The sequence below is a fragment of the Dipteris shenzhenensis genome, chromosome 32, assembly GCF_047967505.1.
Source record: "Dipteris shenzhenensis isolate YYH24624 ecotype China chromosome 32, Dip_SZ_1.0, whole genome shotgun sequence".
Classification (NCBI taxonomy): domain Eukaryota; kingdom Viridiplantae; phylum Streptophyta; class Polypodiopsida; order Gleicheniales; family Dipteridaceae; genus Dipteris; species Dipteris shenzhenensis.
Genome location: NC_141627.1, coordinates 40,023,917 through 40,035,432, shown reverse-complemented (window position 1 = coordinate 40,035,432; position 11,516 = coordinate 40,023,917). Strand labels below are relative to the sequence as shown.

The 11,516-nt window shown below is 41.9% G+C and overlaps 1 protein-coding gene across 3 annotated transcripts in view; it reads left to right on the top strand.

Moving 5' to 3' along the window:
* Nucleotides 1-2,862: 2,862 nt before the first annotated feature.
* Nucleotides 2,863-11,516, top strand: part of LOC147880742 (uncharacterized protein At4g37920-like) — a 30,776-nt gene continuing 22,122 nt past the window's right edge. For all 3 annotated transcript variants that reach the window (XM_087370965.1, XM_087370964.1, XM_087370963.1), the window contains exons 1-3: nucleotides 2,863-3,442; nucleotides 3,532-3,971; nucleotides 7,644-7,812. In XM_087370965.1, the coding sequence (XP_087227091.1) occupies nucleotides 3,232-3,442; nucleotides 3,532-3,971; nucleotides 7,644-7,812 (820 nt within the window). In that variant the 5' untranslated portion in view covers nucleotides 2,863-3,231. The remainder of the gene's footprint in view (nucleotides 3,443-3,531; nucleotides 3,972-7,643; nucleotides 7,813-11,516) is intronic.

Sequence of the window (11,516 nt, the reverse complement as noted above, 5' to 3'; positions counted from 1 at the left end):
TGGTTCTATGTCCATGTTGTTTGGATTTCCTCTGCAAGGTTAGAGGGCGGCATGGGGTCTTCGAACAACCTAACCCCTCACAAGTCACATGTTGCTCCACAATGTCCAGCAATGTCGTGTACTCTACTGTTGGGTAGAAAGCAAATAAGCACCTTAGGATGTCTGTGTTAGAAGGCCATGCATTATTGAATATTGCGTTTGGGTCCATAATACAAGATCGGGCAATAGGCCCAAGCAAAAAGAAACTTTTTTCGACAAAGTTGATTGAAGGCATTTTATGATATCTTTTCATTTTTTATGTTTTCGGCGCGAGGATGGAAGCCACTTCGAAAATGCACGCAATGCCTAGCTACACGTGTCAAGAGCATGCACTTTGTTTACAAATCCAGTGGCACAGAGCTAACAAATGATAGCAAAGCCATGCGATGCTTTATTGCAACAAACAGTGTGTACAATATGTTTTGTTATTTGGGCAAAAGGAAACACAAAACAAATTGGTGCATGCCAAGGAGAACTGTACAATCCTGTTGGCGAAAAAACTATGCGTGCTTTTTTTATTTTTTTGGAGGAGTGGCGGGCTCAAGTCATCTCCGTGAAAGCAGTCACGAAGCTGGCACTATTGACAGTGAACTCCCAAGCTGGCTTCCTCTCAAACAACATATTCCTGGTGGCAACAATGCTACGGCTATGGAATTCGATGAATTGGGGCAATGCAGGCCCAACACGTCATCAACATGCGTGCCGCAAAACAGAATGGCAACTTGAAGGCCCTCACGATCAATAACACAACCTTTCAAACAAGGATGCGCAAAGACAACTGACGCATTATGGCAACTGTAACAGAAGGGTCGCTGAGGGTCCCTGCTAACATGCACACCACCACATCCATCGCACTGGTACTCGACTAGCAGGTTGTTCAAGCCAACAAAGTGCAAGACATCGCTAACCTGCAAGTTTACAACAAAGAAAGGACGAGGGAAAGTAGAAAGTACTCTCTCTTAACTCTACGTTGCGCACTGTACCTTTTTCCCATAGCCTAGTTAAGACACCTAGCTGTCAAAAGTAGATTACAAGGTTGCGGGAAGGTATACGCCAAGAGCATGTCGTGCATGCATGAACGAAATGTTTTTTGTGACATACATCACGACACCCTCATCTACGAACTCTTGCACCAAGCGTGCAAGCATGTGTCGCCTCTCAGCTATGAAAGTCAATTGCGTAGCAACCAAACATAGTTAGTGATGCACAATAAGCGAGACATGCGAGGAGAAAGTCCAAGGCACGTGCTTGCTTACAGTGGCATGATCTTCATGGTTGGGGCCATTGGCGATAATTATCTGGTAAGACGGTGGACCGTCCAGGTCTACTTTGACGACAACAAATGCGACAGTCTCCATTAATGATACAAAGGATGCTTTGGTGGTCTCGACTTGGTTGGCCACCCATGGTCAAACACTCGTATAGTTTTTTCGGGGACAAAAGAGATCACACCATCAAATGGTTCACCCTTGATAATGGTTGTTGTCACATCGACACGTAGCGAGACGAAGGAGGTCCCACTATCGCCTGCAATTTTTTTGGTGATGACAGGTCCCTCGAGTCGGGAAAAAACATCGACCTATAGGAAATCCTTCAGTTGTGGGACAAAAGCGTGGGGGACATGGAGTGTGATTGTTTCGCAACATTGTGAGTCAGTTAGGTCCACTCGCATGAAGACAACATATGTCACGTCCCTTGCTTTGAAAGTGCCATACTTAGCCAAAAATTTTCCCTCGAACACGAAGCGATAAGGCATGTACTCGGATAGAATTTCTATGGGTAGCATAGGGAGGATGTTCGAGTTAACGAACCCAAGCTCTGTCGAATGGGACATTTGTTTGAAGCTCTTATCAGAAAAGGACACAATGTAAATATTATTGAGAGCCCTACTTGCTTGATTCACAACCTCTGATTGACGATCATCTTCCACAATGGATTGTCAAGACACAAGCTCTTTTCCTTTATTCTTTCCGAGCTGCTCGGCAACAAAACACATTTTAAATGATAGTGACCAAAAGACACTTTAAAGAAAATATACGTGCCGAAATCAAATTTCACCTTGCGCTACAACATGAAACACAATTTTGAGAGTTTTTGGGGTGTTCTTGTTTATCTTTGAGTTTTTGAGAAGTGCTGCATCTTTGGAAGCGGATTTTGATGATGTCAGGACAAGTGGAATGTCGGTCAAGGCGCAATGGTTTTTAGCAAGCAACCACCGGAGACTCAAACGTAACCTTGACTGGCAAGAGCGCGTACGTGTTCTGTGACAATCACTGCAGTGATTCGCTACCAATACGAGGGAAAAAGCGCGTGCTCGATAGAAAAAACGGATTGCTGTAGGAGAACAAAAAGCTGCTCTAGCGTTTCGACCGTATCCAACACTGGAAGCAGGGGAATCAGATGGACAAGGGGTCGGCTAAATGAAAGGAGCATATTATACGTGCGTAGATTTAGTTGCTTGTAGATCGCTACGCACTCGTTTTTCTGAGCGTCAGGGATCCTTCTCCAGTTTCGAGAACCTTGGGTTTGCGTTTCTCTGCGCCTAATAATGTTGCCTCGTTTTGGGAGGTGTGGGGAACATCCGCAACGGCGACACTTGAAGAATATGGTCGAGGCTCATCCATGCTCTTCATGTCTGTGAGTCAACCAAAAAACAGAAACGAAAAGGAACGAATGTGAAAATCGAAAGCAAAAGCGAATACGGAAGTGAAAACCCAGGTATCAACCTGCACTTTTTTCGAACTGCCTACTAGAAGTGTCCATGGAGTCTCTGGACAACTGCTGCTGTGAATCCGTTGACCCATGCTTTTCATCGCCAACAGACCGAGCAAAGCACTAACGACTCTCAGCATACAGCCAAGCTGTGGCGCTGCAACAACTAGCGAGCTGCTTATACTCCCAGGGAGGCATGGCAAACATGACCAGACGAAGGACCGGCAACCCAAATAGTACTTGCAGTATTTGCCCATGCCCTTCCCACTAACAGAAAGGAGGAGTTCGTCGATAGGAAGCTAAAAAATTAAAATAAAATTTACAAGAAAGAGAGGGTGGGCTTGTTTTCAAAAGAAAATGGACCCAAGCAAGGTGTAAAACCAGTTTTCATAGCATCACCAAATCAACATACTTGCAAGACCAACAACACTAAGAAGTTCGTTAATTTGAACGAGCAAAGTTTGGAGAAATCAAAGAATCATGGTGGCTGCTCCTCATCCTCGCTGCTGCTGCTCCTCTCCCTCCTCCTCCGACCTCTCAAGGTCCGACCAACTTACTCGTTTCTCCCACCTCCTCTCCATGGCCCCCGTCTCCCCCTCCCCTTCCTTCTCTTCCACCTTTCGCCACCCCTGCTCTCCCGTGCCTCGCCGTAGCTTCTCTCACCATTCCAGAACTTCCTTCATCAGAAACGGTACCCATTTCTTCCTCCATTTCTTCGTTCTCGAACTCTTTCTGTTTTTTGTTTTACCCATGACGATTCTTCATCTTTTGCTCTGGCAGTTTCCGGTCTGTCTAAACACCACGCGCATGGTGCGACTGCGATCAGCGACCCTGAAGCAGCGCTCAAAGGAAAGCTCTTCGAGAGGGCGGAATCTTCTGCACAGGTGTCAACTCCCTTGGTGTCAGATTCTTCGTTGACTTCACCCAGCCAAACTGCCCAAGAGGAACAAATTACTAAAGAAGAAGAAGCTGAAAGTCTCAGTGATGATGACGAGGACTTCGAGGGTAATCTCAGGATGAATCGAGTCTGTGACAGACTTATAGAGGTTTTTTTGATTGAAAAGACCAAGACAGAGGACTGGAGAAAGCTACTGGCGTTCAGTAAGGAGTGGAGGAAGATCCGACCTCATTTTTTTGAACGTTGCAAGTCAAGAGCTGAGCAGGAAACCGATCCCCAAAGAAAAGGCGATCTTTCTAAACTTTCTAGAAAAATGAAGGAGGTGTGCAGACTTTATACCTTCCCATTTTGTTTTCCTTTATTGTTTCCTACGCACAGCGTTTATTTTTCAACACAATTACCTGGCTTTCTCGTTACTCTATGCTTATATCTATATTCATGTTTGTGGTTTATAGTTATATCTGTAGATCATTCCGAACCCTGCACGCATTTCTAATTCACTCTTTGGCTGTTGGCCGAAAGATGTTGCCATTTGAGATCCTCAACTAGACCAAAGGGAGTCCCCCAATCCGAGTCCTTTCAATTTCACACTGCTAGCATCTCAAGGAAGGAGAGGAAGAGAAGGGACTGAGACAAGAGGACGAAGCGAAGGAAGAAACAAAAGGAGGGGAAGGAGCTGAAGATAGAAGAAGGAAAGAGGGACTTGAGAATAGAGTATGCGAAACATGCTCACAAAGTGACATTAATGCTGAAGACCATCCGCTTCTCATATGCCCAAGTTATCAGCATAACGTCAGCCGTAAGTAGACACGCTCTCCTTGGGCAGCAAGCGAGATCCTACATATACGAAGGCTTGGTACACCATATAGGAGGGCAAACACCTTGGTAAGATTCGAACCTAAAGTAGCAATATCGGACCATCCTTTGTCCCATAGATACTGATGGGTCTCCAACAAACATCTGTAATACCATCTCTCTCCGGATTTAGAGCCATTCTCAAGACGAGATCATCTTGCCTATCCTTGGCCAACTAGTGGATTTGGACCCACAGACAGCATACACAAGTCCAGTCACCCATATGGATAGCTGATTTGATCCCTCAACCTATTACATATTTCTTTCCCTCGAGGACAAGAAACAGGTTGAGCAAGTAACAAGAATCGAACGACAAAGAAATCATTGAGTGCCTTGTGGGCCTTATTTTCACTCGACTTTAGGTTTGAGATTGGGTACAGGTGAGTTGGTTCCATGTCTCTGTTGGAGCATTGCGTGTTTATTGGCTTGCACATATGTATGTTGAGTACACAAGTTTTGGATTCCATAGTCAAACACTTGAGTGTGAATTCTTGGGCTATTTTATCAGTCTTCCGTTGTTGCGGGTACCCTCTATTGTCATTTCTAACAACACTGTGTGAGTACACAAATGCAAAGGATAGAAGGGAGGTAGAGAAAGAAAGAAAGAAAGAAAGTATGTTATAGTCTACTTTTTTATTTTATGTGTAGATTTTTGGACTTTGGAACAACAAAAAATCTAAATTTGTATGATTGGACATATTCTAGTCTTATAAAGGTATATTCTAGTCTTACAAAGGTATATGTTATAGTCTACTCTTTTGAAAGGTCTACTAGACCGAAAAAGCCTGAGATTCCATCAAAACCAATATGCAAGTTAAGCATTGAGAGTCTATCCTAGTGTCTTAGAACACTTATGTATTACATAGGTTATAGATTGCATGTCTCCACATCTATGTTGTTGTCTTAGCCAATTTGAAATCTTCAATGCCTTGAAAGATATATTGCCCACTTGCTATCCTCTTGAGCTTCTCGTACTTTCTTAAGTTCATTAGCCTTCATCTTAAGCTGTTGAGGGGTAAGATCTTCTACTATCCATATCGTGGTGCCTTTCAAGACTTTGGTTTGGCAAAGGATTGCCAACCTATCCTCGCATGTCTTGCGTGTATGATTGCATGATTTTGTGGTAACCCATTGGAATGCCTCAACTATGATAATATCCCAAGTGAGCAAGGGCCTTGGTTATATTATCAAGGCATTGCTCAAACGATAAAGAAACTTGAAAATCCTTGCTTTGCCAATGCTTCGGTAAAAACCCAACCCACACAGTAAGTGCAAGTTTCTCCCTAGCTGTCTCCTCCTTAAGTGCTAAATCCACATGTTTTATGAGCTTTGATTTCACCTCATGCGCAATCAAATTATCAAGGTTGGAAATAACATGGGAAGGGGGATCACACTCACACTAGTGTGTAGCTTCTTGAATGTATTCTCAGGTAGATTGCTCCTCTAAATAGTTATCCAGTGCAGCTAGGCGCTTGAGTACCCCGTCCATCTTTGTTTTCAGCTCACTGTTCTCTTGTTGGAGGTTCCCGATTTGTTCGTACGAACGTGTATGGCTGCCTCCAGCAGGTGCCCGAGGTTGTCTTTTGCTGTGCTGAACCTTTTTGCACATGTTTATGGCTGCGTGATGGCTTGTGGAGCTGTTCTGGACTAGTGCAGGCTGCAGGAGGAACTTTCCCTGCTGCTTTTGGCATGTTCTCTGAGGAGGACTCAGGAACAGGTCCCCAGCCAGTCATTTCGGGGCAGATCTGTGGACCATCTTTTCTCTACAGCTCTTTCTTGTTCACCCTTCGCTCTCTACCTTCATTTCTCTCTTATCCTGATTGTTGGAAGACACTTGCACCCTGCCGGGAGCTTGGACAGAGGATAGGTGCGAGGAAGGAGCTCGCCCCTCTGCCCACAGACAGCGGGACTTGGTTCCAGGTTCTGTTTTTCATTGTTCTTTTTTGCTTTGCGGCTTTTTGCAGTGCATGCGTGTTGTTTGCAGTCCTTTCAGGACTCGTACAGGTTCTAGCAAGCACCCAGAGGCAAGGGTGATCCTGTGGTAGGCCTAAGGACAGTGTGGATGCATGTGATAGCCTTGAGGATGGCTTGAGCTCAGTTTGCCAGTGGTTTGGATGCTTGAATGCCTCTCAGTTGGGTCAGATAAGAAGTGAATGCCTGAGTATGCCTTGCTAGTGGGAATTCTAGTAGTGCACTTGGATTAGATGCCTTGAAGACAGGTAGAGGATTTGCAGATTGGAACAGTGCAAGGTTGAACTCCTGTTGTAAATCATTTCCATTCAGAAGCCTTAAATAAATACCGTAAGGGGCGCCAAGGCATTTGGGGCCAGTGGGTGCACTGTGTACTATTTTCATTGAGCAGGGGTATTCTAGCCTCACCTTTGCTGTTGTTGAAGTTTGTTTCTAAGTTGTGCCAAGTGATTGAAGTGACTGAAGCTTGCATTGTGGCTATTTATGAAGTTTATGATTGAGGAGAAGAAGATCACTGCCCTTTTAGTTATTGAAGGCCCGTTTCATGAGCTCGTGCCATGCGATACGTTTCAGCAAATGCTGCCTCAACCAGCTTCTAATACTCTTGCTGCTTTTTGGAATCCAAACTTGCAGTTTTTCCTTTTGCCCAATGGACTTCCATTTGTTACATTGTTATGACTAGCTTTTAGGATGGTGGGCTAACTAAATAATGACTAAGATTCCTTCTTTCAATTTTACTTTTCCATATTGTTCATAATACCCTCGAACCTCCTCTCCAGGCAATGGGTTAAAATAGATAAAAGCAAAGTTACTTAGGCTAGATTGGATAACACTAGTGGATAAAAAAGATAGAGCGGCAAAATGTTTCATCCCGGGTAAGCAATGATGCGAATTCATGCCTTATACCTTTTTTGACCATCTCGTTATCAACATTCCTATGGATTTTATGTTGAATTTATTTAATCCTTCTACATGCCATTTTGTATTCTGTGATGATTTTCCTTGGAAAAATGCCTTGGGATTTTATATTTTAACTCAAACACAAATGTGCACATGCCTTGGTGTTTTAGGTTATAGCTCAAGTATCACATCTTTTAGTATCATTGGTAAAGTCTTTGTGTTCCTTCTTAAAAGGCACATTTGTAATACTGAAAATTTGGAGTAACAGGTGGATGATGACATGGAGAGGCACAATGAACTCATTGCCTATGTCAAAGAGCATTGGTCCGAGTTGGATACAGTAGTTACTAGGCGGCGAAAGGACTTTACAAATGATTTCTTTCAACATCTTGAATTACTTTATCAAGCCAACGAGAACGAGAGTGACAAGCAAGCTGGTAAGATTTTAGACTTGAAGGACAAATATGCGAGTATTTCGGAAAGAAGATAATTTAAATAATATGCAAGCAAATATCTTTTAACTAGATAGTATGAAGCAAATTTCTTCAATAAGTTGAAAAAATAAATCTTAGAGAAGGGCTTCTTGGAGGCACATGTGGGAGAAACATGATGTTTCAAAACCGCGAGCCGGTGGAAAGTTGAATGCTGCAATTTTGCAATGGAAAATAGCAATCCATGCAAGAGATATAGACAAAGAGTAAGGAGCGGGTATAAAATATCAACCCATGTGAGAGAAAGAGCAAACACAAAGAGTGGGAAGAGTAATGGAGAAAACTTACAAGATGGGACAATCTTGCATGGTCCACATTAAAATGCCTCTCACATTGGACACCCTCGGGTTGGGAATATATCAGACTTGTTTGTCAACCCACAACTCCTCAAGAATGGACCCATGTTCTTTACCTTGTGATGTTAGCATGATCATGCCAACATGAGGTGTTCCTTCTTTACAGTGAGGTAGGGCGGGATGTTATAGTTTACTAGAACCATTGGCCATGTTAATTAGACCAAAGGGATTTACACAAAATGTTGCCATTGCCAATGGAAAGTGCAAATGTTATGGCTCCTCTTTGAACTTTGGCCACTGGCTCGGAACATAACTTCAAAACTTCGCATCTATGTGAATCCACATTGTCTCATCCGTTGCAATTTTAAGTATAAGTTGTGCCAATGAGGAACAAAGGAACATGTGTTTTATGCTTGTAACAATGGGCATGTGTTGCAAGACGTTTCTTTCTATTGCAATGCCTCGCATTGGGCCATTAAGTTGTGTGCTTATACTCGTTTCTAGAAAGAATACAATCATTTCATGATGAGCTCAAGGAATATAGTTATTAGAATCTTCTTTGCATCTTCAACAATGTGTGAAGCAACCTGAGGGGGGAAGTTGTTTAAAAACTCTACATCAGAACGTCAAAACGAAAGAGTGTTTTCAAGATTTGCCACCATCAGTCACCAAAAAAGGGACATCACGCCCATGTTTGATCATTCGTAAGTTGCTTGCAAATTTAAGATGAAGAGGAGAACCACAAGGTGAGATGTTTTAGATATCTAGCTTGGTTGTTGTCATCAAATAAATCAGTTTGCTAATACAATGTAGCAACTTGGATCGATTCGCAAACATTGTAGGCATTATGATCTTCTTTTTTGGAGTGCTGTCAGGTTTGCATTCAGACATATTTGATTATTTGAGAATTTCATCAATGTATCTTCTCTGATTGAGAAAGATCCCATCAATACCTATTGATCTCTGTGCCGAAAGTGTAATGCAATTGTGACAAATATCTCATGTCAAGTTGCTTACTCAAGTTTACATTGACCTAATTAATCAGCTTCATGTATTGCTTGCAATGATTAAATCATCTAGTTCTAATGCAATGATTGTCATATTTCTCTTTTTATTTAGAGTATGTCCCTGATCATCGTCATTTCTAACAGACTTTTTAATATCGTATCGAGCCCTTGGAGCCATTTTAAACCATAAAGATTCTTTCTTTAATTGGCATACTATATGTTCTTTCTTTTTATATCATCGTTAACATGCATTTCACTTGGGATACAAACCTTAATGTGCTTTGTTTGAGCTTGCAATGTAGCTCTGACTCTTTGCAATTGCAATGTAGCTCTGGTTGTCACAGTTCAATATGGTCGGATCATCTTGTTCTAGGACCGTTATCATCCAAGGACCATTTGAGCCATATTGCTTCACATGTTGCAATGCAAGCAACCAACCTGTTACTTTGCCTTTGTCAAAGAGAGTGCAATTGTAGGCTGCTTTTTGCTCAGCCAAGAAATGCAACTACCTGCCAACATAAAACAAAACTAAGGTAGATCTTTGGCAAGTTCAATCCTTTTAAATTCTTTCTTGAGGAGTAATTGGATGCAATTGTAGGCTGCTTTTTGCTCAGCCAAGAAATGCAACTACCTGCCAACATAAAACAAAACTAAGGTAGATCTTTGGCAAGTTCAATCCTTTTAAATTCTTTCTTGAGGAGTAATTGGATTTCTTTGATCTTCTCCTCATGGTCATTTGTTAGGACTAGACTATTAGCATATAGAAGCAGTAGGCCTTCTGCCATTTCGTTTTTTGCATTGCACATACCACATCTATGTGTAAATGTCCATATTGCTCATGCACAACTTACTAGAGTGTGTGTTGACTTGAGCATCCAAGGTTGTTGTAATTGCTTTTGAAGGTGTTGGCTGAACCTCGTCTATCGTCCACATCCTTGATCTTTGAGTTGATCGATTGGAGGTCATCTTTTACTGTGAAGTGGCGTTTCTTACACTTCGTTGAGCTTGAATAGTTAAAGCCTTTCTTTGAATTGAGACATGTAATTACTTTCATGTTCTTAAACTAGGATGCATGGTTGTTAAGACACTCGTGTCTTATGATAAGACACTTAAGACACGTGTCTTATCTTAAGACACCTTTAGACACTCTAGTGTTTTTTTTTTTTTTGGGTGGGAAGTAATAACACACATGGAGTTTGACTTAGCCATGCTATCATTGATGGTGACTTTGGATCTAGCAGTGGCAGTGACCTCATAGATTCATACTAGAATGAATCTTTAGGGATTTTAGTCTTGAGAGTCGAAAGCTTTCTTTCAATCATATGTATCGAGATGCAGTTTTCATTCATGTCACATGTGACAAGATTCAATGGTCAGTTTAAACCTTCTAGTACTCAAAACTTGCGAGCTCTTCAGTCGTGAGTCTTAACTTTAACTTTTAAGTCTTGAGTGACGAGTCTTGACTCTTCACTACATTGTACAAGTGCATTGTTTCTTCTTGCATTATTTAAGTGTAGCTTATTGTACTTCTAGAATCTAGCAGCTAGCTATGCTAGCAAGTTGTACATTTGTATACTTATACATATATTAATTATTATACACCACAATGGCGTGTCTTACGTGTCTTATCTTTTAGACACTTTAGACACTCGTGTCTGAAGCGTGTCTAACGTGTCGTGTCTTAACGTGTCTTACAACCATGCTAGGATGTATATGCCTTGATGATCAAAATATGGCTTCATCCCATCCTTGTGATTGCATGAACGGAAATACGATTCTGAAAGAATTTCAGAACAAGAAGAACATGAAATAGTACCTTGGTCCCTCCTTGTGATGAATGGTACTTGCCTGTATATCTCCCACTCCACACTTGAGAAGAGAGTTGTACCAGTCCAGTTATCCACATACTGTGTCCATAAACCAAACGTCCTTTGGTTTTGTCATCACGTTAGTAATAATAGGTATCTTCTCAATGTTGAATGTTGACATAACTCGTCAATGACAACATTGCCACAGCTTGTCTATGAAAACTTTGCAATAATTCATCATGACAACATTGCAACAACTCGTCAATAATCTTGTAGCAACAAAAACATTCCTATTGCTCTTTGTCTCCTTGCACTTGTCCTTTTCTTCTTTCGTATTAGCTGCCTTTTTTGCACTCGTTGGCATAGTGCTTGTTGGAGTACAAGCACCTGATGTTTTTCTTGGTCTCTAAATTTGAAGATCGTTCTTGCTGACCATCCTAGAGAGCTTAGCTTTCCCTTGCCGTTTGCATGAGCATTGAAAGCTTTACATCTTCATTTCAAATTCTTCCTCATGTGTCATGGTCGTGAGCTCCTCAAAA